Raw genomic sequence first — 27,704 nt, 5'->3', positions numbered from 1 at the left:
TTTCAGGCAATCAGATGTGTCACTGAGTAATACGATGGTTCAGTCCAAAACAGCAAAGCCCATCCTAACATCCTTTGTGCTAAAATAATCTAGAATTTTATTAATTTTGAAAGATTTAGAAATGAAATCCATGTATTGAGTCTCCACAACTATCACAGTACAACAGAATGGGGAAATGCCTGGCATTCTGTTTCAGAGGGCAGGAAACTGAAACAGACACAAGCACATGGCATCAAATCTGGGGAATTCGCAGTCCAGATCTTGGGGCTTTTCTGGCTTCATAGAAAATGTACTGCAGCTTTGGCCCAGGACTCCTTAAAATGAACTCTGCTCACCTGTGCTGCAAAGTCTATAATCCACTGATGTTCAGTGCTGGCCCCAGGGGATCGAAGAGGAGCTGGATGTGGTGAGCCAAGGGCAGGTGGTGTGATGTTCCTGAGGCAAAGCTGGTGATCTGCTTGAGGACATTGCTGGAGATCTGGGAACAGGAATGTCAGAAGTCAGAGGGGACTGAGGGCTCCTCAGGTACAGCAGCACCCCAAAGGTCACCATTTGCCACACTACCTGAGATGTCACCTGATGTTGATCAAAATAGGAGAACTGCTGCAGTTTTGTGAACTGGTCTCCTCTGGTTTGGTCTTCCTGGCCTTCTGTCCTTCATCCTCAACTCAACAGATATAAAAGGTTACCTCAGTGATTTTATATTTAATGGAGCCCTAGCATGTTTCCATTGTTGCTGATTTAAAAGACAATAAAAATCTTAGTAAAGGTTTACTCATGACTAGACAAACCCTCCTTGCCCCAGTTTTCCATTATAACTGGGACAGATAGACCACAACATGAGACACATGTCGGAGCTACCATGAGGTCATCCCAGCTCAAAGAGGTGACACTCCAGAAGAGCTGCAAGCAGGCACTCAGTGCCACCAGGAGGGTAAGGGACGTGGATCACTCACATTCCAGGCTTTAGCCCAACACAAGTGTTTGCAGCCAGGTGCTCCAATGGAAAAGTGGGATTTGTGGGGGCTGTTGGTTGTCCCCAGGCACCACGGGGCAGGGCAGCAGCTCAGCCCTCTCCCAGTGACTGCCAGGCAGAGGAAAACCAAATTATGATTGTGGATGGTGCTCAGACAACGTGCTGAGCTCCCAGTGCCCCACAGCAGGGTTAGAGCATTTACCACCCATTTCTGTAGTGCTCCTCTTGTTCAGGATTTGAGGATGTCTTTGGTAACCTCCTTCAGCTGATCCTTGCTTCGCCACGCTCCGTACCTACCCCATAAAGGAGAACCATACGCAGGATTCACCCTGGAAAGAGCAGATACAGCTCAAGCCTCTGCCCATCCCTGGCATCACCTGTGGAAACCTGCGGGGAAACAACCAACTGTGCCACAAAAACATCTCCCGTGGCTGTCACCAGGGAGGAAACAGTGCCAAAGGGAAGCACTGCAGAGTGGGGTAAAAACACAGAAGGGAAAATGCAATCTGCTATTATGAATTCTGTGTGTATTTACAAGGACAGAGCCTGGGGACACAAACGGATGCCCTTCCAAGCTGTCCCCTGGATCAATACTCTGCAGCAGATCAGTAAACATAAGACAGATGTTTAGAAACTGTGACACTACATACAAATCCATTGAAAAAAAGATGCAACTCCTAAAGTGGTGTCTTGCACCTCCCAAAGAAATTGAAATATGTGTAGTTTATTTCATTGTAATTGTTTATATTTAGTCTTTCAATTACATGTATATATCATATAATGTTGACTTACTGTATGTAGCTTAAAATTTGAAGCACTGTTCTACAAGTCACCTAAGGAAGAAATATTTCCTTCAATAATAACCTTCCCTAAAGTAACAAATCTCTACTTCTTTCAAGTGCTTTAAAAGCTTTAAGAAACAAGGCTGTGTACAGAAATAACACTAAGGACTCACAAGGCCAAAAGGGGCTGACAGGAACATAGCCCTGTGCTCAGAAAAGTTGCACAATCTGGCAAATCCCTGCTCCCTTTACAAATAGTGCCTCTGGGAGCCAGTCAAAGGCAGGAAGCAATCTGCTAATTATTTCTTAAAATTTCATTTCTCTCTCTTTTCTACAGAAAACAGAAGCAGAAGTTCATAGTGCATGATCTGGAATCTGCAGCTGGCACTGACTAAGAAAGCAGTTCAGAGCCAGAGCCAGGTCTAAGCCTCAGGCCTGGGATGCTCAGCTGCTCCTCCTGCCTCTGCCTGCTCCGAGGGATTCCCCAGGAACCATCCTGCCCAGCCCCATGGTGAAGAGCTGCAGGGGCTGCCAAGGACCCCCTCGCTGAGAGCAGCCTCTGCCCAGGAGCAGCCGGCTCCTCACGGTACCTGCCCTGGTACCCCATCCTGGTACCTCCTCCTGGTACCTGTCCTGGTACCCCCATCCTGGTACCTGCCCTGGTACCCCCATCCTGGTACCCCCTCCTGGTACCTGTCCTGGTACCCCATCCTGGTACCCGACCTGGTACCCGCCCTGGTGCCCGTCCTGGTATCTGCATCCTGGTACCCCCATCCTGGTACCCGACCTGGTACCTGCCCTGGTACCCCATCCTGGTACCTCCTCCTGATACCTGTCCTGGTACCCCCTCCTGGTACCCCCATCCTGGTACCTGCCCTGGTACCCCATCCTGGTACCTGTCCTGGTACCCCCATCCTGGTACCCGACCTGGTACCTGCCCTGGTACCCCATCCTGGTACCTCCTCCTGATACCTGTCCTGGTACCCCCTCCTGGTACCCCCATCCTGGTACCTGCCCTGGTACCCCCATCCTGGTACCCCCTCCTGGGGGACCACGTGCCCAAGCTCTGTCAGGGCTTGTTCCCACAGCATGGGACCTGGCAGATGAACTGTTGGATGAACCTGTTTCATTCTTCAAAGCAAAAGCCGTTTTTTTTCTACTTTCTAGGAAGAAATTATTATTATTATTATTATTAATAATAATAATAATAATAATAAATTAATAAATAATAAATAAAACTTTGTCAGGGATTTGGGCATCAGCTGAGAGCACATCAATTCCCCCAAGTGCCTGTTTTACACAGGCAGAGCCCAGACAGATACAGAACCAACTGCATCACTACCCACTACCCAAGAGCTGCCCTGGCCCAGCTGGGGCCCCACCAGCTGAGTGCATTTGTTCACAACACAACAATTCAAAGCTGAAGACTCATAACAGATAAAACTTTCAATTTCTTCTTCTTCTTTTTTTTTTTTTTTTTTTTTTTTTTTTTTTTTTTTTTTTTTTTTTTTATGTTTGTTGCTCCAGGGAGAGGAAATACCACAATGCAAATGAAAGCCACAACCCAATTCAGCTCCTCCAGGAATGACAGCAACTGCACCAGCGACAGCAGGATCAGCCAAGTCATCTTCCCTTTACTCTACACATTTCTGTTCCTGGTGGGGATCACGATGAACGGCCTGGCAATGTGGGTCTTCTTTAAAATATCCAGTAAATCCAATTTCATTATCTTCCTCAAGAACACTGTGATTTCTGACTTCCTCATGATCTTGACGTTTCCATTTAAAATCCTTAGCGATGCAAAGCTGGTGTCCTGGGTCTTGCGAGGGTTTGTGTGCCAGGTCACCCAGGTAGTGTTTTACTTCACCATGTACATCAGCATCCTGTTTCTTGGTCTGATAACGATTGATCGCTATCAGAAAGCCACCTCACCATTCAGAACATCAACTCCACGGAGCCTTTTAGCTGCCAAGATCCTGTCCACAGCCATCTGGCTCTCCATGTTTGCTCTCTCGTTGCCCAACATGATTTTAAATAATAAGAAGAAAACACCCAAGAACGTAAGGAAGTGTGCTCTCCTGAAATCAGAGTTTGGCTTAGTCTGGCACGAAATTGTAAACTACATTTGTCAGCTCATCTTCTGGGTTAGCTTGGCAGTCATAGTGGTATGTTACATCCTGATCAGCAAGGAGCTGTACAAATCCTACAAAAGGACACGATGCACAGGGAAGGCATCTAAAAAGACTGTCAATCTCAAGGTTTTCATAATAATTGCTGTGTTTTTTATTTGTTTTGTGCCATTCCACTTTACCAGAATCCCCTACACCTTGAGCCAAACAAGAGACGTGTTTGACTGCTCTGCTCAGAACACCCTGTTCTACCTGAAGGAGACCACGCTGTGGCTGACATCCCTCAATGCCTGCCTGGATCCATTCATATACTTTTTCCTCTGCAAATCATTTAGGAAATCCTTGCTGGACATGCTGTGCAAGTCCAGGGCAGTGTCAGGGCTCGGGGCACAGGCGAAGGGGCAGAACGAGGGGGATGACACTGACGAGACGCCTCTCTAGATCTCAGGGCTCCACACGCGTCTCCTGAGGGTGGCAGGAGCACAAATCCACGAGGAGCATCCAGAACTTCACTGACTTCTTTAGAAATAGCCCTGCAGATGAAGTGCGAGCACCCTGGAGCCACCACCACTGCCTGCAAAAATAGAAACCTTAAATAACAGAGGAGTCCCCCCAACCTCCACCCTTGCCAAAACAGGAGCTCCCCAGACCCCAACCTCCACGCCTGTCAGAACTGCTGGGAAGAAGCCTGAGCTTAAAGGTGGAACTGTGAGGAAAAACTTAAAACAGAATCATGAAATGCTACAGATGTTATCATGAACTGTAAAGATTTTGCAGAAACAGCTAAACTTGGGCCAGAGTAAAGTTCATGACACCACAAGACATGAGAAATGTAGATAAAATCCACAGTAGATGTGATTTTTCGATACAGGGAGTCGTCACCTTGTACGCAACTGGCAGACAAACAGAAACCTAGAGAGAGCCATTTGGGCAGATTTTTGGTAACAGAATAACACTTTGCTTATCTCATTCTATGCTAGCAATTCCTAATCCATTGACCAATAATTAACAGTTGTATTTCAGAGGAAATTATTTCATAATCAGGCTTGATATTAATTAAATCCCCAAATCCTTCCCCTTACTACATAAATAAACAAAGCTGTATGTTTTCACAGAGAGCATTATTTTAGAAAACATACAAACACTCGATTTACATCATACTGAGTTCTTGGGGAAAGACAGGCTCATGGTACCTTCTTTACTGATGATTAAGGGCAGCTTTTTGCACTATACAGAATACTCAGCCGCTTCCCTTTTTGCACTTGGAAAACTTGAAAAAAAAACCGGGAAGTATTTTCAAGTACATGACATTTTGAGGTATCACAGCAATTGCACATGAAATAGATTGTGGGCTTTTGGAATAAATTGTGGTTCTTTTATCACCTCTGCAAACAGCTCCAGCTGAGCAGTGTGTGTCCCCATCACACAAGAGCTCATCCTGCCAAAGCCACAGCCCGTCCATCCTTCCTGGGATGTGTCCCTGCCTGCCAGGGCACTTCTGCAACCAAAACCACATTTCCTAAGAAGTTAAAAGGCAGCTCACTTGCTGCTCACCTACTGCCACCCTTAGGGTTTGTGCATCCCTGATAACCCGCTGGGATGAATTCACCCTGCCACAAACCGTGCCCTGCCTGTGCTGGGCCCTGCTCCAGCTGCGACAGTCGGTGCCTGGGGTCTGCCACAGAGCACCAGGATCTCCCTGGAACAGTGTCCAGCCAGGCCCTGCTCCCCCAGCAGCCCCTGACCTAGGCCAGCTCAGCTGCCATTAATGCCCAGGGAGGGAAGTGCCACATGCCCCACTCCCACCCAGAACTCATTCCACACGTATTTTGCACCTACACGTGGAGACAGAGTGGCAATTACCCAGGAGCTGCTTTCCCTGATCAGGTGAGCTGTCCAGACAACAGACCCCACGGACACACCTGTCCCCCAGAGCCACCACGGGTGGGGTGTGCACAGGTACCTGGTGCCTGCTGCCTCTGACAGCTGGAACAGCATCAAGAGCTCAGCTGGGAAGAAAACATGGAAAGCCCTGCCTTGGACACGCGTCCTGGGGCATTGCAGTGGGCTGTGACACCCTTACGTGGTCACCAGCGGGGACAGAGGGCAGGTCAGGCACACACCACACTGGTGACAGTGCTGAGGGTGACAGAAGCCCAGCCATCCTCAGGGCTGTTTGGCCTCAGCAGCCATTTAGCACTGACACCAGCAGCTACATGAACCAAAATGTCCCAGGTGCTGATGCACAGACTCCCTGCCACAGCTGCAGCCCGAGCACCACCTGGAGCAATCCACACCTGCCCCAGGAAATGGCCTGAGCAGGAGGCACTGCCCCTCGGCAGCGAGCCCTGAGCCAGAGCTGTCACACCACAGGCAGCAATGAACTTTCACAAACAGCTCTGCTCACAGAGAAAGGCACCCAGTTCCAGCACTTTACCCAACAAACACAGCATCCGTCCACAGCTCTCCACGCAGCAGTGGCTGCTGCCAGGACCAGAAAGTGGCTGCAAGCAGCACGGTGCATCCCCTGCCTACATGGGCCAGAAAACCCCAGGAATCCACTCTGGAGAGCCACAGGCAGGCCCAGGTCCCTGTGTCAGCAACACCAGGTGCAGGGAGAGGGGGCAGTCCCCGAACACCACTGCCAGATGGCTCTGAGCAGCCTCTTGTAATGCTTTGGCAATGACTGCTGCCATCCAGAACATGAAATTCACACACAAACAACAACCAGGAGCTACATTTGAGGTTATCCTGGAATGCTGTCAGGAAACACTCTGTGCTCATCCATCCTAGCAGTCCAGGTGTAGCAGGACTGTCCCATGCACACACAAACTCAGAAATGTGTCTGTCCTGAGAGGCAGGGCCATCTTCTCTTAGTTCAGGAGAAGATGGTGTGCTTTCTCATGCAGAGCAAAGGGAAGCGACGAAAGCAATAGCAAATGTGGCTAACTCAGGCGCCACTGAAAATGAGGAAGGAAACCACACACCAACAGAAAAAGGTCTCATCTTTCTACACATTTCCCCACTCTTATCACTTTGCTCAAGGCTTCTGCTGGCAGAGGAGCAGTGGCTGGGATGGGGACAGCCACAGGGGCCACTGCGACAGCTGCTGCAGGTTTGTCCAGGTACTCGCAGGGTCGGAGTGCTTGGGGGTGTGAGGGGTGCTCAGGGCTGGGAGCCATCTGTGTGCCTCTGACCTTGGAAATGCTAAAGCACTAAAGCTGTGCTGGGAAAGGGAGGGAGTGGGTGCTTGGAAAGAATTACCAGAAGTCACTTACCCAGGAGTGCTGGCTTTTGGGCCACAGCTCTAACATTTCTATTCAACACTAAAATACATTTCTACGGAAAGGCCAACGGTGCTCCAGGCAGCCTGCTCTTATACCTTGTGTGACATTACCCGAGGCCTCCAAAATAAGTATGAAGCTTTTTAACTCTTCAGCGGATGTTAGCTTGTAAACAACTTAAATTTCAGCAAAGATTTAGATTTTCCATGAACCAGAAGAGAAATTGGTTGGGCTGTTTAACACAGGCTCAGGTTTTGTGTTTATTCAGGCAAACTTGCTGTCACTGTAAGGAACATGTCATGCTATATACAGAAGGTTGTGTTTTGTGTTCTCTCCCTCCTTTTCACCCAAGCCTGTTTCCAATGACGGCAGACTCTGCAAACACGAGCTCTGTTGGTAATGCCAGTGGAGCACCCTCCTCCGCACGGTGTCCCCGTGACACCACCATCACCCACCTGCTCTTCCCCGTGCTCTACACACTCATCTTCCTCCTGGGACTCGTGCTGAACAGCCTGGCTTGCTGGGCTTTCTTCCACATTCCAAGCACATCAACTTTCATCGTCTATTTGAAAAATATCTTAGTTTCTGATTTTATAATGACCCTGATGCTCCCTCTGAAGATCCTGACAGACTCTGGCCTGGGACCGTGGCAGCTCAAGGCCTTTGTCTGTCGCTTCTCAGCCGTGATATTCTACGACACCATGTACATCAGCATAGTGCTACTCGGGCTCATTGCTTTCGACAGATTTCTCAAGATTGTGAGACCTTTTGGGAAGTTCTGGGTGCAAAATCTGACCTCAGCAAAGATCCTGGCAAGTCTGGTCTGGCTCTTCTTCCTCGTTCTCTCCCTGCCCAACATGATCTTGTCCAACAAGACAGCGACACCCCAGTCCGTGAGGAAGTGTGCCTCCTTGAAGAGTTACCTCGGACTCAAATGGCACGAAGCCGTCAACTACGTCTGCCAGTTCATCTTCTGGACTGTCCTCATCCTCATGTTGCTATTTTATATAGTTATTGCCAAAAAGGTGTATGAGTCTTATATAAAAACACAGAGGAAAGGCAACAGAAGCGAGAAACGGATCAAGGGGAAAGTATTCATCATTTTTACCGTGTTCTTCCTGTGCTTTGCCCCCTTCCACTTCAGCAGGGTCCCCTACACCGTGAGCCAGACGAGTGCCCACATGGACTGCCGCCTGCAGAACCAGCTCTTCGTGGCCAAAGAGAGCACGCTGTGGCTGGCAGCCACCAACGTCTGCATGGACCCCCTGATCTACATGTTCCTCTGCAAGCCCTTCGTGGAGAAGGTGTTCTGCAGCAGGGTAAAGGCTCTTCAGAGAGCAGCCCAGACAAACCCAAAAACAGAACTGGACACGCGAGTATCTCCCACCGAGTCTTGATTCTGCAGCTGCACGCTCTACTCTGCATGTTCATAGGGAACTTGAAAAATAGTTTGGTTTACTTCTGCTGAAGAACACAAAAGGGTGTTTGCCAAGTAATATTAACACTCAATAAATGCAGCACAATGGATTTTCTAAGTACACTCACTGCGTAGCCTTAATGGCCAAAAGGCTCTTGCTCAAACTGCCTAAGACAATCCACAGGTTAATTCTATCTGCTTTAAACTAAAACAACTCACTTGCTAACACCTGAGCAGCTTACTGACTCCAGCTGCTCCGAAGAGCAATTCAGCTTTATCTGGGAGTAAACCCCAGAGCTGGTGACTGTGTAAGTCATTAACTCCTGCCCTGAGTGTCAGCTTGGCCACACATCAAGAGCAGGGAAGAGGAGGGACAGAGGGAAAGACACAGTCCCTTCCCATCTCTCCTCGCCTCTCTCACACATGTAATTACTTTCCTCCCACCCACGCTGTTTCACCACCCTTCCTCTCTGCTCCCAGCAGCACCCTGGTGGAGGACAGTGTTGGCAGTACCCCAGTTTCCCAGGACATGCTCCTTGTCTGGGCAAGCAGAGCACCCAGGACTGCATCCCCCCCCTCCCAGAGCCATGTGGTGCTCAGGCCCACCCTACCCTCACCAGGAAGGAACACCCAGACGTGTCCCCTTGGTGGCACTTTCACCCTTCCCAGTCCCAACAGCAGGCAAGGAGAGGGGAGCAGGGGACACTGCCTGAGCCCCCCGTGCCGAGAACCCCTCTCCAGCATGCACAGAGCTCTCCCCTGGCTGTGCCACAGGGACTGTGCCTGCACAGAAACTGCTTTCTGACCCAAGATTCTGGAATTTATGCCACTATTTCAAGACAGCAGTGTCCCTTATCCCCAGCCATCCCTTCTCCTCCTGCTCTCCTGCCAGCTTTACACTCTCTCACGTGCCAGACACTTTGATCACCACTTGACTGCTATTTTTAGAAATTCATTGTTTACAGCAGCCTAATCCAATCCAGCAGGTTGCTCCATACAGCTTGATTTTCTCAAAGCTGTTTAAGATTGCTGTGCATTAATTATATCTGCCTCTGGGGTTCCCCAGCCTCTGCCACATAGGGAGATGTATGTCTTATTTGGCAACTTCTACCCACTACATCTTCTTCACCAGGCATGTTACATACCTTCCACAGCTGTAACACCCTTCCTAACTGGAAACTGAACTAACCTCCAGTCAGCTTTCAATTGGTTCTGAATTTCCCCATAAATCAATCAGTGTTTTCTCAGCCATTGTCTGCCTCTTACATTAAATTCTGTTGCATTAAAGGCTCTCCCCACACACATACACTGTTAACAGGATTAACTTTGCTCCTTTAGGAAAAGTAAATATAATAAATTCTTAGCTGCCGAAATTAAAATAGCTCAGCACTTTAGTAACTGCTTAGAGGAACAGAGAGGAGGCTGGAAACATTCCTCTCAACCTGCTGACACAGCGTGACAATCACCAGAGGGCCCTGAGCTAAACACTGGCAGAAGAGGGTCTGTAAACCAGCTGTGGCCTTCCACAAAGCAGACACAGAGGTCCCAGGGACTCCCAGCACTGACTGCATCCACCTCGGGGTTTGCAGAGCAGTGTGGCAGTGAGAAACTGAGAAGACGAAGAACAGAAATTCCTTTTACTTTCTGATTTCTGCTTGTGATCGAGGCTCATCCAGCGCTGTGCACACACACTGGCTGCTCACACAGCTCAGTGCTGAGAGCCTTTGTGTTAGGGTGGGTGTAACCACAAAATGGGATGAGTTGGTCCTTAAACAGAGGGTGTGCCAAAGGTTTTGAGGAGTCTTAATCATCTGTTTTTCAGCTGTTGTTTCTTAGGTAGGTAAAAGGGAGCCAAAGGTACCAAACTCTGTAGCAAAGAAGTGAAGGTGACTGCAAGGACAGAACACCTGCTTGATGCACTTAGGGGAAAAAAATCCCTGAATACTAGCATTTGGGAATTTGCACACATTTTCTGCAACGTTTTAGATCACTGTCTCCAGGTGGAGTAAAAACCACAACAGTTAAAATGCCTCAAAGTTTAGGTCTCTGTTTTTTAAGGCTCAAAGAAATACCCCAAGCAGTATTTTGTTTTGCACGTGATCCAACAGAGCCATGCTTGGAGAGCAGCTCTCCCCTGGCAGGGAGCCCAGAGCAGGGAGGGAGCACAGGGATGCCATGGGGCTCCTCCTCTGGGCTCCCCACATTCCTGCAGTGCAGCCCAGGAGCTGTGGGATTCAGCAAAGCTTACCAGCAGATTCAATACAGCAGTCACCATTTCCCCCAAACCTGATTTCTCTCCCAGCCCACCTAGAACATGCTGGCACTGCCCTGAGCAAACCCCTGGCTGTTCCCTGGCACAGCAGCTGGCCAGGACAGTGGCCACCAGCACCATTCCCACCTCCCCCGTGCTCACTCCAGCCCGTCACACCGTGAGGCAGCAGCAGGGCTCCCCCTGCCCACAGACCAATGTTCCCTTGCGTGGCTTCTCCTCACTCCAGACACCTAGAAACTGAGAACTGGCACGAGGCTTTGAACCCTTTTGCAGAAATGACCCTTGTCCCAGGCTCCCATGGGCCAGCTCCACACAGAAAGCACTGACACTCGTCCTAAACATCTCTGCAGGTCATTGGGTTCCTGGAAAGGGAACTACAGGGCACTCAGCAGGTGAGTTTCATAGGAAATCACCCATTTGTGTACATAGAGGCTTATACAAATTTTTTATTTCACTTGTGTTTCAGAAAAAGGAAGTATTTTATGCCCTCACCTAACACATGCACCCTCCAGTCTTTGGACTGCCTTTCCTCAGAGGGACAGCATGGTAATTCCTGGGTGCCCAGAGACAAACTGCTCTTCAGAGACATCCTGACCCTTGGCTCAGCTCCACGCATCCCTCCATCCAGGCTCCCACAGCTCTGAGTACTCTGAAAACTCTCGTAACACACAGCCGTGCTTCAATTAATTAGAAATGCAAACCAGTGATTTGCATCCTGAGCTAGAGCTGGGCAGACAAGTCAAGCAGCCAAGGTCTGACCCACATCCCACATGATGGCACATGCACAGAGCCAGCAGGGCTCAGGGGAGGACTGCAGGCACCAGGACAGACCTGAGCCTACAGACAGGATCAGCCAGCCAAGGCCTCAACTCCAGGTTCCCTGTCAGCACACAGTGAGGAACTTGAGGACACAGGGGAAAAGGACTGAGCTTTTAAAGTCAGTTCTTAGTTAGACACTTTCCTCCTTCCTTCCTTCCCTGTTGGTGACAGGCATCACACAGTGACTGGAGTAATCCACATCAGGAAAGGGGAAATGTCAGCCCTTCCAAGACAAAAGCTCTTCCCCAACAAAAGCACCTCCGCCTTCACATCTGCACCTGTAACACTGCAGAACCCTCCCCATGTTGCAAGCTCTGATCTTGCTGACACTTTTCTGCTTAAAAAACAGAAACAGCCAGTCCTGGGCATTACCCAGGTGACAAATCTGCTCTAACATAACCTTGCAGTTCACATTGCTAAATATGGCAGTGAAGGCGTTTTAGAATGAAGCAAGACAGTAATTGTTGTAATAACGTTGTTCGGGCTCTTATGAAATCTTAGAGTTACTCTCTAATCATCAAAAAACAAAAAAGGACATCCAGCCTGTAAATAATGTGAACAATAGTTAAGTTACAGGTTACCTTCAGCTGTTCTTTTACATCAGACCTTCGCATTTCTTCTGCGCTGTTTTTACGACAAGCTCCCCACATTTCAGTGTTTCGTGTGTCAGCTCGTCCTGACCTGCTCAGCCTGGGAGCAGCCAGCAGCACGTCTGTGTTGGAGCCTGCTCAGGGATGCCAGGGCACTGGGTTCCAACCCATCACGTCCTCCTGGTACACAAAAATAAAGAGATTTTTAAGAAAAGTTAATGGGCCTTTGCACCATATTCAAAAACGAAACAAACTAAAACCCCACTCTGGTGCAGATTTTATTTATTATTTGAGCGTTACTAACACACCAGTTTTGGTGTGTAAGCTCTACTCCCAGAGTGCCAGTCCCTGAGCACTTGTGTCTCTGTAAGCTATTAAATCACATTTTTTAAACATTTCAGTTTTCACTATCAATTTCTTCTCTCTTTCCCCACGGCACATCCTGCTGCACTGGTTCTTAGACCCCAGCCTGGGAGACCACCAGCACTGTCAGCGTTGAAAAGCAGCAGCACAAATGTAGGCAGCACGTGCTGTTGTGCCGTGCCTGGACTGCAGGAGAGGCTGCATTCCCTGAGCAAGCTGTGCACCTGGAGTCCAGCTGTGCCCCTGGAGTCCAGCTGTGCCCCTGGAGGCCAGCGGTGCTCTCAGAACCCAGCTGTGCACCTGGAGTCCAGCTGTGCCCCTGGGCAGGGATGCAGGAGCTGTGCTCTGCAGCTCAGTGCCTTGTGCAGGGGATTGTTCCAGGAGGGTACAAAGCCCTCCAGACCCTCTGAGTTTTGTTCCCCTACTCCAAGAGGCAGCTGCCAAACCCTGGAGGTGCAAGGGGCAGCCGAAGGAAGGCGAAGGGGAGCACACACTGTCCTGCAGTCACGTGCAAGGCAAAGGCTTCATCGAGTCTCCTCTCCCTTGCTGCAGGGAAAGCCTTCTCCATCCTCAGGGATGTGTGCCTGCAGCAGGACCATCCCTACTGTCAGGGTATGCAGCTCCTGGGATGAGTTTGGCAGCTGCAGTAATAGAGCTGAAAACACAACAGAGTGAAGCCGTGCTCCTGCAGCTTCATCTGCATGGGTTTGCTTTGCCTTGCAAAAGCTGGGCTTCAAAGGCGAGCTGTGCCAGCAGTCTCCTGTGATCAGGGACTGTGCCTGATTCAAGGGAGAGGTCCCGAGGCAAGAGGAAATTTTGGAGTCTGCCCACAAGCAGAAATGTGGGATTTAGCACAGGGCTCCCTGGACAGAGGCCAGCGGAAGCTGCTCAGCGCTGCGGGGGCAGCAGGGGGGTCCTGCTCTGGCTCAGCCCCTCGCAAGCTCCGTGCAGCTCACAGGGCTCCTGTGCACAGGGGCACTAGGGGCTCAGCCCCCCACATATTTGAGAAAAAAAATTTGCAACGTCTATGGAAAAGTCCAGGCAGAACAGACAGAAAATGGCCTTGGCAGCCACTGCTCTCAGAGCCCTGGGATTATTTTTTCTTTTTTCCTGAATTTTTAATGAGAGAGATGGGAATTTGCTTTCTTTTAAAGAAGGCAGCAGATATGGAAAATTACCCTCTTCATCCTCCACTGACATGAAGCAGAACTTTGTCCCACTAGAACAGTCCCAGTATTTTATCCCATGTCCCAGTTTTATCCCATGATTATTTCAGTTCTCTAAAGGCATTAAATAGTCTGATTGTAAGCAGAAGCACAGCCAGGACCACTGAGGGCAGGGCTGTGAGAGGCAGAGGGCTCAGCCAGTCCTGAGGAGCACCACAGCAGGTAATTTTAGCTGCAACACTGAGTGACAGACCTGGAGTCCTACTTTCATCCTACACATTATTTAGAAGGAAGGATCTGTTTAAAGCACAACACTAAAGGCAATCTAAATATAATCAAATTAATAATTGACAAGATAATCTTGATTAGTAGATATTTTCATCTATCCAGCACCAGATTTTTCAGGCTGAGGTTAAATCCACAGGCACGCTGCAGACACTGCATGGCCCGGGAGGCAGAGGCAGGGCAGCAGTGAGCACCCTGCAGGCTCTGCAGCCTTCCCCAGCACGAACCCACCTCCCAGGTGAATCACTGTCTGCGTCCCGGGCGCCCCAGCTGCTCCGGAGCCAGGAAGTGAGCGGAGCGCGCTCACCTACCCTGGCATGTGAGTCATTCCCAGGAATGAGAAAGCCAGTTGCTCCAGTTGCTCCTGGCCAGGGGAATTTTGACTCTCCGATCAGGTATCACCAAAAAAAAAAAGCCATCGGAAGCCCAAAAATCCTGCTGCCAGACATGGTTCGTTCGGCTGCCCTGTCCCAGGAAATACCCTCCTGCCTACTGTAGCTCCAGGACGTGTTCTGCAGGAGTCTGAGGCACTTTGGGGATGCAGCTCCGAGACGTGTGGAAGGCGACGATGGTGACAGGTAAGTGAGCTCTGACCATCCAAAAAGCATTCGAGAACTTGTTCAGTGAGTCTGCTAGCACCTTCTCACCCTTGGCTGAAAAAACAGGAATTAAGATATAGTTCCTGAAAACCAGACTTGGAATCATAAACTGAATATCAGGTCAATTCAAAGAGTGAAAAGTTCTCAAAATAGCATGTCTTTACCCACCTTTTATTCACTCATACATAGTATTCATGGTGGCAAAAAAAGTTCGGTTTCTACTAATCCTTCCTTCTAAGATACGACTCAGAGTGCAGGTGGGTCCATTGCTTCAGTAATTCACATCCTGACAGAGCTTAACTCACATAAAGTAAGATTCAGTAACTACAATATCTGAATTTGCTTTAAAAGGGTTTGTACTATATTCCCTTTCACCTCTTTCAGTGTGGGAAAGCAAACTTGAGCTCTCTTCACTATATGAACAGAATAAATGTTCTCTTCCCTCGTACTTCGTTCAAGTCATGTTAAAACTTGTCAGGTTCACTGGAAAAACCACATAGCTCTGAATGAGCAGACTAGATCTGATGAGTCTCACAGCTTGGGAAATATCTGAGGTGCTTGCAAAAACCTCTGTCTTTTAGGGAGATTTCACATTGAAGAGGTTGTTCTCGGTCACAGCATGATTTGTTTGTTAAAAATTACTTGTTTGTGCACTGTGGGGTCTGCAGCCACTCCCGCGTGCTCCATCTGGAAACTGGCAGCATTTCACACTTCTTTCCGTCTTTTTAAAGAATTCTGCAATTCTTTAGAAAGGGAAACCACGAAACCCAGGCAGCCTTTGGGTGATGTCGCCGATTCACTGGCAGGCACCGGCCCTGAGCATGGCAGCCACCAGCACTTTTCTGGCCAGGAGAAGCTTCCCCTCCTGTGCTGCGGGTGGGCCAGCAGCCCCGAGGCAGCGCACAGAGCTCTCTGCCTCCCCGCTGCATGGGGAGGAGGCACGGCAGCGCCCGGGACAGCCCCTCGCAGAGGAGCGGCAGGAGGGGAGAGGTGCGAGGGATCTCACACACGGAAACCGTGCCTTTGCGTTCGGGGCCGGGAGAGAAAACCTGCCCGTTCTCAGCAGCATCCGCCGTGAGCCCTGCTCCCCCGGCCGTGCCCGGGCTGCCCGTCCAGCGCAGCCGTGTGCCACCCTCGCTCCATCCCGGGCTGCGGAGCCCCGCGGGCAGGGAGCAGCGGGCTCCGGCTCGCCCGGCAGCGGCACCACGGCCCCTGCGCTGCCCGCACCGCGCCCGGCTCCAGAGCCCGCACCGCGGAGTCCCCCGGCCCCACGGATCCCGGGAGGGTGGCCGAGCTGGGGACATCCAGGGCAGCACGGCTGAACGGGACAGGAGCACCGGACGGGGCAGCAGGGCGCTGCTCCAGACTGCTCGGCAGCAGCGCAGCGCTTCAGAGGCCACAGGCTCCTTCCCGCTCCCCTCGGCACAGAGCCCCGCATGAGACAGGCCAGCAGCCAGGGACAGGGAATGCTCCTTTTCCTCGCTTTATGACCAGTCCCTTCAAAAAGAGCCTCCTCTTTGATCCAGTGAGCGCCAGGAGAAGCCAGGCAAGCCCCCTGTGGTCCGGCTACAGCATTGAACTCGAGCTGTGCAGTCTCATCAACAGTTTGGGGCTGGGTGAAAACGCACCTGACACACACCGTGAGCTCCAGAGCCTCTGCACAGCTCTCAGCTCCGCAGGAGCCCAGGCTGCAGCAGACACCAACCCCAGCGCTGCCAGGAAAACTCTAGAGGAAGGAGGCAAGATCCACTCCTACATTTCAGCAGTCTTAATCCTTTCCAACAGGAACAATTACCGTAACATCTTAATGAATTCAAACTTTGCTCTGTCGATTATCGGAAGTCGGGTTTCCACTTCTGACCAACAGTGAAGCTCACATGAAGTACTGCAGCAACCACTGCTCCTGGCTCTTCCTCAGGAAAATGGCAGTGGCATGCCAAAGGGACAACTGATGCTGAGCAGCATGGACTGGACTCGGGTCAGCCTGTATCACCCTCCCTGCAGCAGCAGGCGCTGTGGCAGGTGCCCAGAGCTGGGCGGCAGGAGGAGCAGCAGCTCTCACAGCTCTGCCTGGTGCCCTGCCCAGGGCCAGCAGGCTGCACATCCCGAGAGGGGGCAGGGAACTCTCCGGGCTGTGCATGAAAAAACGCCATTGCACCAGGCTGGACTTCTCCCTAAAATCCCCGTGTCCTTTTCCTTCCTCTTTCAAGCAGCAGTGCTGCTGCAAGTAGCAAACAGCTCGGTGTGGCAGCAGGATGTACTGGAGCACAGAGAACCAGCTGACACAGGCACATGAGGATTTCTTGGTGCTTCTGTGATGTGAATTAGGATTGTGTACCAAAAAGTCAATAGAAATTGCTTCAGCACAAAGAAAAATGCCTGAAAGTTAGACTGGACTTACTGGAATACTTAAATGGCACTGGCTATGTGCACATACCAATAATTATTTTCATTTCCCAATATATTTTCTCGCAGTGGCCCCTGAGGGATGTGATAGAGGCACAACAGACACAGGTCCAACAGATGAAGGTGCAATGTTACCAATTACACATTGCATTTTTGTGTTTGTGCCCAGACATCTTGATTGTTTTTAAAGTGCCATTTTGAAATTTCTACTTAATGTTTCTCACCGTGCAGTACAAATAATCAAACCTAAAAGCTGATCTTTTCCATAAAAACCTCTGACTCAAGCCCAGCCGCCCCAGCCGTGGCCTTTGCTGCTGGGCTGCAGAGCGTGGCAGCCACGGCTGCCCCCATGGCAGCTGTGGCACCAGTGACAGAGCACGGGCAGGGTGACACGGCACAGGCACAGTGACATCAGTGACATGGCACAGGCACCATGACACGGCACAGGCACAGTGACATCAGTGACATGGCACAGGCACCATGACATGGCACCAGTGACATGGCACCAGTGACATGGCACAGGCACTGTGACATCAGTGACATGGCACAGGCACCATGACATGGCACAGGCACCAGTGACAGGGCAGCAGTGACAGGGCACAGGCACCAGTGATAGGGCACATGGCACCAGTGACATGGCACAGGCACCAGTGACAGGGCACCAGTGACATGGCACAGGCACCAGTGACATCAGTGACATGGCACAGGCACCATGACATGGCACAGGCACCAGTGACATCAGTGACATGGCACAGGCACCATGACATGGCACAGGCACAGTGACATCAGTGACATGGCACAGGCACCATGACATGGCACAGGCACAGTGACATCAGTGACATGGCACAGGCACCATGACATGGCACAGGCACCAGTGACATGGCACAGGCACCAGTGACAGGGCACATGGCAAAGGGCACAGGCACGTGGCACTCATGACATGGCACAGGCAGCGTGGCACCGCACTCTATGGCAGCCCCAAGGACCCCCCTGCTCACCTGCACTGGAGCTTCGGGACCCTCCCCTACCCGTGGCTGTGCAGGAGAGCTGCACCTGACGTGGGGAATCCTCGGTGGGGACCCAAGGAAAACATCTCTGCAGGGCCCAGACAGTTCCCACTGCCAGCAGGTTTGTGCAGCCACAACCAACAGCAGCATCTTCTAGAAAGAAGCAAAGGAAGCATTCCAGAGCTCCTTTCCTCCTTGCTAATTAGAGGCTGCCTTACTGAGAAAACATTCATTATCCCAGCCCTGCCAACCACGGTGTTGAGCTCTCCTTTTCTTTATCCCCCCCAAAAAGCAGCCAGCAATTTCAACCCAGCTTCTCTTGCACCGAGAGCAGCCGCTCACCTGCTGCCCGGGTGATGCCAGTTCTCCTTCAGCCCTCTCAGCTTCTGCAGTCCTCGGGAGCTGTGCCTTGCTGTGACTCTCCAAGCCCACGTCCTCCCTGCGGTGCTGGGCCCCTCTGAGCCCCTCCACACGGGAGCACAGCCCAGCACAGCTGACCAGACCCACGGTGACCACTGAGGGCCACCAGCTCCTGCCTTTGGCCAGGGACAGTGCAGTGCTGGCCATTCATGCAGCACACAACTGGGGAGCTCCAGCAGCATCGCCTGGGAGCTACGGTGCCTGTGCAAGGGGAAAGGGAATTCATGCGGCTTTAGGCTCTGCAAATAACCTCAAAAACAAAGTCTTACTGTAACAATTAACAGCAGTTACTAGATCTTGCAAACTCTGCACAGAAAATCCAATTCAAAGTAGGTAATATAATCCATGAACTTTTAGCAAGGAGCACTCCAAAATACTCCAAAACACAGACAAAAGAAAGAACTTGTTAGCTCAGGCAACATGTCATGTCAGCTGTCTCACACAGGGACCACTGAGTCATAATAATTCACTTGAGAAAAAAAATCAATGGCTAAATTTGGACAAAATATTACAAAAGTGGCCTTGAGAATGTTAGATTTGCCCAAGTATTTCTATTTCTAGAAATACTATTTCTTTTTAAAGTGAGGAAATCCTGCAGTCCTAGGGGCATATTTCCCCAAAATGAGAATTCTGCATACTAGATGGTATTACTGAATGCTTACTCCAGGGTTTGCTACCCCCAGTGCAAGCGTACAACAACAAATTACAGGTGCAGACAGGCTGTGAGGTTTCAGCTGCAGCGCAGGCAAAGACTGAGCACACGCAGGGGCTGCCCTGACACCAGGTACAGCCAGGCTGGGCACTGGCACGGCCAGGAACTGGCACAGCCAGGCTGGGCAAAGCCAGCCCAGGCACTGGGGCCACCCGTGGCACTCCCGGCTGTCACAGAGGAGCACTGAGCTGTGCTGTCAGTACCTGTGTGGGGGCACTGCAGGTCACAGGTGACTTTTCTCTTGGCAGAGCGAGGCTGGGGACACTGGTCCCTCCACAGCGTGTCCCAGCACAGAGCCAAGGGAGGGCTGCTCTCGTGTGCATCCCGACGTGGATGCCAGCGAGGGCCCGGGCAGGGGTGCGCCCTGGCCGCTGCCCTGCCCGTCTCTGCTGAAAGCAAACGGACAGGGCAGGACAGGGCAGGAGCCTGGAGACAGCAGCCAAAGGCAGAGGGAAGCCAGCTGCACAGCAGCTTCCCCGGGGCAGGATGCTGCCCCCAGACATGCGAGAGGAGAGCCAGGCTGGACACGAGGGGAACTTCAAGGAGGAACCTGAAACACAGGAGGGGGTGTTGTGCCCGATGCTGGAGCAGACGAGCAGCTTTCTGAGCAGATGCAGGTTCCTGTTTCTGGCTAGGACTAAGAAGAGGGGCACCGTGAGCCACAGCTGGGGACAGTTATAGCCCAGTCCTTCCTTTCAGGCTCTCTGCAGCGTGGCTGGTTGAGCAGGGCAGCGCTGCTGGCACTTGGAGCCAGCCAAGGTGGCCTCAGTGCCAGGACAGTGGGCACAGGGGGCAGGGGGGGCACGGGGCTGCTGTCACCCTCTCTCCCTGAGGAAGGGACCCATGTCGGGTCTGGGTGTGACACGCCCATGCTCAGCCAGCAGCACAGGGTGCTCGGGGGCTCCAGCACTGCTCAGAGCACGGGGGGACCCCAGGAGCTCCCACCCCAGCCCAGGCAGGCCAGCACCAGGATGCACTGGCTACAAAAACACCAGAACTATTAGAGTGTGCAAAGCCCAGGACAGCAAGAAGGGCAGCTCACCGAGGTAGGCACCAATTCAAACAGGAATTTCAGGTTATTCCACTGTGCAGTACCAGCACATTAACATATTCCTTCACCAAAAGGGAGATGGACCATTTTTGACAGAAGCCTCCAAGGAAGGGAAAGGTGGCAGTGGCATGGCTACTGGGGCTGGGCTTGTAGTGAGCGGGAGACAGCACTCAGACAAAGCAAGAGATGCAGCAGGGCAAGCCAGAACAGGGAGGCTTGCTCAGGGAGCATGGGATGGGGGCAGGCTCAGGGACACAGGACAGCCGTGGGGTGACACAGAGACCAGTGGCTCACGTCTGCCTGCAGCAGCTTCATGCACACACGCTCTTACCCTGCACCAGTGCTTTTTTTCCCCTAAATCTTTACAAACAACTCCGTGATTTGGTTCTGATGGGCAACAGAAAAGAACAGCATTGCAGACAGCCCACAGCAGGTTCAATATCTGCCTCACAAGTCTATTGCTGCGTTAACCCTGTCATTTACCCAACCTTATGGTGATGAATGCAGCAGAAGGCAAGGAGGCAGACATCAACAAGTTACGGGCTCAAATGAAAACCATTACTTAAGACTCTGCATCCCCATGACCTAGAATTGCTAGTCTAAGTCACAAAGAGAGTTTTCTAATTCTAAAAAGGTTTAAATAAGATGAAAAAGTATTAGATTTGAGGATATACAATTTTTGTATATATGTATAAGGAAGGTAACTTCAAGCCTTAGTCACTAGAAAAACTCTGCAGTCATTCCCTATCCACCTGACACTGAAGGCTGCCATGCAGCCTATTATTTCATTTCTTCTCTGAGGTTACATCAGTCATGCATATAAACCAGTCTATCCACATCAGCAGCAAGAGATTATCTCATCAACCGCAGACAAAGTACAGAAGCTACAAGAAATAAAATGTGCTCTGGTTCACAAAGCTGCCTGGATAAAGAAGCAACTTCTAGTGCATCTTCAAAGCCTTCCAAGCAGAATATATTTGTATAGCAGACTGAGACAGCTGCTTAGGATAAAATTGGTGAGGAAAGTGTCCAGAAAACTGGACAAGGAAAGGAAAGCCAGCCCTGCCAAGCATACAGAAAATACTGTATTCAGACAAGTAAAAAATCCACAACTAGAGTACACAGTCAGTGAGCATCTACAAATTACCCTGAAATACTCTTCAAAGAGAACACAGTCTTCATCTCCTGTTGCAATAAATACATGAAAAGGACTGAATTCTCCATATAATAAAATTTGTTCCTACTCCTGGAATCTGCAACATCACAGGCTTTGTTGGAAAGGATGATGCTACAGAGTACAGATACTCCAGTAGTATTGGAGCCACACTGCTCTCAATGCTCTGCCCACCACAGCACCCCTCAGCCTGACAGCCTTTGGTAGAAAACTCTGACAACACCTTCGGACTGCTGAGTCTGAGCAGGATCACAGCTGTACATCCCACCTTCTGTCACACAGCCAGCTCTGTGCAGCAGGACCACGGCTGTGCATCCCACCTTCCATCACACCAGCACTGCTCCACAGCTCTGCACAGACCTGTTTGGTGAAGCCTTTAAACTTTGAGCGGCAGGAGAGCCTTTGGTGTGTGAGAAGGGCAAGCAGTTGCAGGTGTAGCCTCTCTCCTCCACCCTGCAGACACCAGAGCCTCTGCTGAGCTCAGTTGTGCTGAGCCAAAGCTCAGCTGGCACAGGTTACACTGGTGAAGAATTTGCTGCTTTCTTTTTCCAACCACAGTTTGTTGAGATAATTTTGGAACATATTCCATCAGGAACAAGAAGACACAGAGCTATCCATGTGCAGGCTCGGTCCTAGCTGGCCTGCACAGCAGCACACAGCTCCCAGGATGGCTTCCCAGTGGCCTGGGCGTCCCTGGGCAATCCCAGGGCGGTCACACCTTCCCTGAGCAGGGACACATGTGGCGGGGCTCCACCCTGGCCGCTGCCCCGGGCAGAGCTCAGCAGGGCAGCGTGGGAGTCACGGCAAGAATGGCTTTGCAGGCTCTGGGACGCTGCAGTGCAGCAGCAGCACGTGTGCAGCAGCAGCACGTGTGCAGCCCACGCACACAGATGCATCCCCAGCCCCAGGAGTGCTGCAGCATTCCCAGGGCACACAGCAGCACCTCTTGCTCTGCCCCAAATCCCAGGCAGCACATCCAACACCTCGCTGACTTCTCTGCACCGAGGGTTTAGGAGAGCACTTGCCTGAAGAGCCTGAGAACAAGGAGTTTTCCAGGGGCCGGGAATTATGCAGACTTAAAAGAAACTCAGAAAAGCAGGGAAATAAGCACCTTATTTACATAAGGAGTTAGATATGCATCTTTTCATAAAATCACGTACTCTTTTGATCTCTGCCTCCTGGACAGAAAAGAAAGCTGCAAATCCTCAACAACAGCAAAACATGATGGATTACTGCTGCTCAGACACACAGAACACAAAACACCTACAACACCCTTGACAGTCTTGTCACTGTCAGAGCAAACAGTGCCAGCCAAGAAGCCAGACTGATAAAAAGGTTAAAATACCCAAATCAAAGTTTTTTATTGATGCTTTCACACACCATTACTTGCTTTGGTGCCATCTAGTGCCACACAATACAGTTCCTACATGGGGATGGCAGCTAAAACAGGTTCTGATCTGCAAAACAGCTGCAAGAATCCCATCCTCTCTTCATTCCCATGAGCAGTCAGGTCTTGTGGAATTGGTGAGATCTGAACCATTTTGCCAGTTTTCCTATCAAAACTTGTAAGCAAAAAATGAATCCCAGAAAAGTTACTGCATTTGCATACTGATTGAGGAAAGAACAATTTGGAGCACAGCCTTAAAAACTGGTATTGGCAAAATCCCTTTGAACAATGTCAAACATTGTGATGCTGACATGGCATTAGTGAGTTTCTGCAGGTTTCAGTGTTCCTTGTGTGCCAGTTTCTGTGAAAAAGGAACAGAAACTTGTCATTTCCACCATTTCACCCCAGTTTGGGGAATACACTATGAAGTCATACACATATCTCATAATTACTGATAAAACTTTTTTAATTCAAGAAGTGAGTAATGATTTTAAAAAATATCTACTCACAGTCATCCATCACTGAAATGAGCAAGAAGAAGGCAATGAAGACCTGGCAACGCAAGCACTGTGCAGTACCCAGTCCTCAGCCACCTCAGCCAGCCCTTCCCTGGGAATTCCAGAGGCAGCTCCTTTCACAAGGCTCCTCTCCATGTAGGGGACAAGAAGGTGGGCTCTTCTCTTTGCCTTTGGTTTTAATTTGGATTTTTTTTCCCCCAGAACATCATCCTGGCACAGGCCCCGCTGCATCCCAGATCCACGGCTGTCAGTGGGACTCCTGAAGAGCATTCCAGCTGAAAACCTACAGCAACGCAAAGGATGGGGTACAATTTGTCCTATGGAAAACTGCCAGGTGAAATAACAATGGAAATCTAAGTGATTGATAAGTGTTTATTTTATTACTGTCAGTTCCTACCAACATTTGAAAGAAATTGGTCATTCCAGCACAGGCTGTCTGAGCACTGCCCAGTGCTGCCCTCAGCCAGCCTGGTTTGCCTCACCAGACAAGGTCAGAGCATAAACAACATGAAACAAAACGTACTGTCATTTCATGGCAGAGTTTATAAGTTTTTCACAAACATTTACATATGAAATCTTAAAATCCCCCAGAGACTGTGATTTTTAAATACATTTAAGTAAACTAAGTTTAAATTCACGTTTTGACAGGCCTGAGGAGTCTCTCCACAGCCCTGTCTCATGACAAACATCTCAGCTCACAAGTCACATTCTGTCAAGAAAGCCAAGAGCTGAGCAGCTGCAGCTCTGATTTAGGGCTCACCCGAGCAGCCTGACGGCCCAGAGAGAGGGCAGTGCTAAACTGGCCCGTCTGTAAAACACCAGAAAGCTTTAGCCTGTTGTTTTCCCTCACTCCCACAGACAATCACCTCAGCCCAGACAACAGCAGCTCGCCCAACGCCAGCTCCCGCGGGCGCTCCACGCAGGACGAGTTCACCACCATCGTGCTGCCCGTGCTGTACCTCGTCATCTTCCTGGCCAGCCTCCTGCTCAACGGCCTCGCAGTGTGGATCTTCTTCCACATCAGGAACAAAACCAGCTTTATATTTTACCTCAAGAACATTGTGGTGGCAGACCTGCTCATGACGCTGACGTTCCCGTTCAAGATCATCCAGGACTCGCAGCTGGGGCCGTGGCACTTCAACTCCTTCCTGTGCCGCTACACCACGGTGCTGTTCTACGCCAACATGTACACCACCATCGTCTTCCTGGGGCTCATCAGCATCGACCGCTACCTGAAGGTGGTGAAGCCCTTTGGAGACTCCAGAATGTACAGCATCACCTTCACCAAGATCCTGTCGGCCTGCGTCTGGGTGGTGATGGCCTTCCTGGCGCTGCCAAACCTGATCCTCACCAACGGCTACCCCACCAAGAGAAACGTGGACGACTGCCTGAAGCTGAAGTCTCCCCTGGGAGTCAAGTGGCACTCGGCCGTCGTCTACATCAACACCTGCATGTTCATGGTGGTGCTGGTCGTGCTGATAGGGTGCTACATTGCCATTTCCAGGTACATCTATAAATCCAGCAAACAGTTCATTAGCTCGTCCAGCCGAAAGCGGAAGCACAACCAGAGCATAAGGGTGGTCGTGGCTGTGTTCTTCACCTGCTTTCTGCCCTACCATTTGTGCCGAATACCCTTCACTTTTAGTCATCTGGACAAAATTTTAGATGACTCTGCACATAGAATCTTGTATTATTGTAAGGAAATGACACTGTTCCTGTCCGCATGCAATGTCTGTCTGGATCCAATCATTTATTTTTTCATGTGTCGATCATTCTCACGAAGGCTGTTCAGGAAATCCAACATGAGAACCAGGAGCGAGAGCATCAGGTCCCTCCAGAGCGTCAGGAGATCAGAGGTGCGCATCTACCACGAGTACACTGACGTCTGAAGGCACCCACAGAGACTCTGCTGACTTGTGAGAGTGCTTGTATATCATGTAAATAAAATGTCTCTTTAATATCTGACCACGGAAGCTCATTGAGGGATGTGAGACACGTTCAGCTTTTCCGTGTCAGCTCACCAACATCCAGCTCAGATTCCGTCCCCGCAGGGATCAGGCTCGCTGGCGGGGCTGGGGGCTGTTTTGGCCGGTAGGCAGGTTGGCGGGTGGGCTGGTTGGTTTAGAAAGCAGCACAAGGCTGCCTCAGCTCACAAAACAGCCCTGAGCTCGGGAGGCTGCAGCCAGGATGGACTCTGGCCTCGGAGCAGATCCGTGGGGAGGAATCAGCTTCCCCAGGGTCTGGCGGATGGCAGCGGGTGATGGGAAGGGGGGGAGGTGGCACAGGCCCCTGGGGACCCTCAGCGTGCCCGGGGCAGCGCGGGGCTCTGTGCCACACGGCTCTGTGCCACCAGCCCGAGCGGCTCCGTGTCCCTCGCGGAGCAGCAGCCCCATCTCACCCAGCCCTCTGCAGCCCGTGGTGTTCACGTGGATCAGTCTGTCCTGGACTCACTGGGGATCAAATCCGATTTGTTTAGAGCGAAAACTGCTGGGACCACAGCTAAGGGAGCTGGTAAAGGCGGGCTGGCAGGGGCTGGCCGGTGCCAGAGCAGTCCGTGCTCGCAGCCAGCCCGGGATGCAGTGCAGCCGCACAGGCAGGAGATGGCAACAGTCCGTCGGCCGGTGCCGTACACACAGAACGGCTTTCCTTTCAATACACAAAAAAAAAACGGGTTTGACAAGAAAAACCCTGGATAATCTTGTCTCAAATGACAAGATTAAGTTCTGCACGAGAACATCTTTCATGAAGCTTTCCACTGAAAGACAGGTTTCTTTCTTCCATTTTTTTTAACACTATTGGTTTAGGTTTAGATTTTGGTTTATGAATAATTAAGAAGTTGAAATGTAAGTATGATAATATTTGGATTAATGCAAGTATTATGAAACCACTTACATGATCTAGAGAGAACATTTCTGGAGAGGAAGACAGAATACTTCGGTTATTTATCCTACTTTAAATAAAAATACTTTAAATAGCTAAAATACCACAGATAAACCCTGTTTCCCAATCAGCTTCGTAGAAAACTGTTCACACACCCCAGACAAGTTCTGGGACCAAATCTGCCATCTTGCACCCTAAGCAGTCCATACACATGCAAAACCATATTAAGAGAACCAGTCTGGGGACTGGGTTGCATAACTTGAATTCTGACAAGCACCAAAAGAAATTGAATTATAGTATTTAGGACTGGAAGATCAGTTCTGTGTGCAGACATTCCTAAGCAAAGACAGTCCTCTCAGGTCTTATAAAGCAAATCAAGGCTGAGTGCTTCTGGTCTCCCTTTCACAAGTGTAAATCACCAAGGGTTTGTGGCTTGTTAAATTGTACCTGATAATTGCTGTGTTAAATTCACAGTGCCCTTTTCCCAGGTGGATGGTGGACTTCCCACACAAGGCCAGCAAAGCCCAAAGAGCCACTTCAGGGGCAGTGTCCCTGTTGGTCCCGAGGCAGAGGACACTAAAGGCAGGTGAGGAGACAGCAGAGCAGGATCTGGGGCTGGCCCTGGCACAGGGTGGAGCTGCTGCTGCAGTGCAGGGGTGGCTGCAAACACAACCAGACGGGCACCTGCACCCCACAGTGTGCCGTGTGCCCTCTTGACGGGATGCACACTCACCACCTTTCTCACTAGCCACGAATTTCTAACTAAAGGATGGATTTTCATGGTGTTTCCTCCTCAGAGAGACACTACTGCTGTTCCCTCATAAGAGCTTTCCACCAAAAAATCTGTTACCCAAAGCAGCCACACTCAGGTGATGGGATGCTGCCCTCCAGAGCACAGCCTGAAGAACAGTGCCCCTGTCCAGGGACCAAAGGGATAAAGCAGTCAGTAGTTCCTGGGAAGTGTCCCAGAAGTGGGATATCCGTGTGAAATCCGGGAAGGGAAGGCACGGCCGTGCACTCCCAGCACACAGGCCAGCCAGGAGCAGCCCCTGCCCTGCACTGCACCCCCAGAGCAGCTTACCCTGCTTGACAGGGTGTGTCTGTGACAATCCTGACCACTGCTCTGTACCCACACTCACATTCATGACAGCCCTTTGAAGATTCTCTTTGCGAACTATTTTCCCAGGGCTAAAAATGAATTATACAACTATATCCCAATCCCCAAATACCAGATAACAATATTTAATTTATCCAGATTTGACATGGAATTTTGGTCTCTAAGAGCTCATCTTGAAAGAGAAAGCTACAAGGAAGTTGCATGGAAAGTCTCAGGCCCTGACCTGTCACTGCCCTTTCAGAGAGCCACGTCAGGGCAGACATGGATATAAACTGTGGCTGTGCAGTCCCAGAGTCCCATTTTTAAGAGGAAACACAGCTTTCTGGGTGGAAGCACAACAGCAGATCTGA

At 50.6% G+C, this 27,704-nt stretch overlaps 3 protein-coding genes and 1 long non-coding RNA gene across 7 annotated transcripts; 3 read left to right on the top strand and 1 right to left on the bottom strand.

The window, feature by feature from the left end:
- The first annotated feature begins 2,185 nt into the window (after positions 1–2,185).
- P2RY12 (purinergic receptor P2Y12) lies at positions 2,186–4,999 on the top strand. Its single transcript, XM_053951838.1, has 2 exons — positions 2,186–2,344; positions 3,286–4,999. The coding sequence occupies exon 2, from the start codon at positions 3,303–3,305 to the stop codon at positions 4,326–4,328; it is 1,026 nt and encodes a 341-aa protein (XP_053807813.1). The 5' UTR covers positions 2,186–2,344; positions 3,286–3,302; the 3' UTR covers positions 4,329–4,999.
- Positions 4,374–17,443, bottom strand: LOC128792928 (uncharacterized). 2 transcript variants are annotated; one of them, XR_008432595.1, is made up of 5 exons: positions 17,313–17,443; positions 16,311–16,408; positions 14,577–14,736; positions 12,261–12,449; positions 4,374–4,461 (listed from the first exon to the last, which is right to left on the bottom strand). It is a non-coding gene; the product is annotated as an uncharacterized LOC128792928 (long non-coding RNA). The 2 variants fall into 2 exon arrangements; XR_008432596.1 differs by lacking the exons at positions 16,311–16,408; positions 17,313–17,443 and adding an exon at positions 14,851–15,534.
- P2RY13 (purinergic receptor P2Y13) lies at positions 6,897–8,782 on the top strand. Of its 2 annotated transcripts, none has more exons than XM_053951833.1 (2): positions 6,897–7,012; positions 7,524–8,782. In XM_053951833.1, the coding sequence occupies exons 1-2, from the start codon at positions 6,963–6,965 to the stop codon at positions 8,566–8,568; spliced, it is 1,095 nt and encodes a 364-aa protein (XP_053807808.1). In that variant the 5' UTR covers positions 6,897–6,962; the 3' UTR covers positions 8,569–8,782. The 2 variants fall into 2 exon arrangements, with proteins under 2 accessions (XP_053807808.1, XP_053807809.1); XM_053951834.1 differs by having other exon boundaries at positions 6,964–7,002.
- GPR87 (G protein-coupled receptor 87) lies at positions 14,317–25,322 on the top strand. Of its 2 annotated transcripts, none has more exons than XM_053951836.1 (3): positions 14,317–14,661; positions 23,559–23,691; positions 24,216–25,322. In XM_053951836.1, the coding sequence occupies exons 2-3, from the start codon at positions 23,658–23,660 to the stop codon at positions 25,244–25,246; spliced, it is 1,065 nt and encodes a 354-aa protein (XP_053807811.1). In that variant the 5' UTR covers positions 14,317–14,661; positions 23,559–23,657; the 3' UTR covers positions 25,247–25,322. The 2 variants fall into 2 exon arrangements, with proteins under 2 accessions (XP_053807811.1, XP_053807812.1); XM_053951837.1 differs by lacking the exon at positions 14,317–14,661 and adding an exon at positions 23,361–23,408.
- Positions 25,323–27,704: the final 2,382 nt, after the last annotated feature.

This window comes from Vidua chalybeata, chromosome 10, assembly GCF_026979565.1.
Source record: "Vidua chalybeata isolate OUT-0048 chromosome 10, bVidCha1 merged haplotype, whole genome shotgun sequence".
Taxonomy (NCBI): domain Eukaryota; kingdom Metazoa; phylum Chordata; class Aves; order Passeriformes; family Viduidae; genus Vidua; species Vidua chalybeata.
This window is presented reverse-complemented; position numbering and strand designations above follow the sequence as displayed.

What these genes read in the sequence shown, in the direction of transcription:
- P2RY12 (XM_053951838.1), top strand. Translation starts at nt 3,303, where the DNA reads ATGCAAATGAAAGCCACAACCCAATTCAGCTCCTCCAGGAATGACAGC.
- P2RY13 (XM_053951833.1), top strand. Translation starts at nt 6,963, where the DNA reads ATGGGGACAGCCACAGGGGCCACTGCGACAGCTGCTGCAGGTTTGTCC. An exon ending in GCTGCTGCAGGTTTGTCCAG is followed by an intron (nt 7,013 to 7,523) that starts GTACTCGCAGGG and finishes TTTTCACCCAAG; the next exon opens with CCTGTTTCCAATGACGGCAG.
- GPR87 (XM_053951836.1), top strand. Translation starts at nt 23,658, where the DNA reads ATGGGGTACAATTTGTCCTATGGAAAACTGCCAG. An exon ending in GTCCTATGGAAAACTGCCAG is followed by an intron (nt 23,692 to 24,215) that starts GTGAAATAACAA and finishes TCACTCCCACAG; the next exon opens with ACAATCACCTCAGCCCAGAC.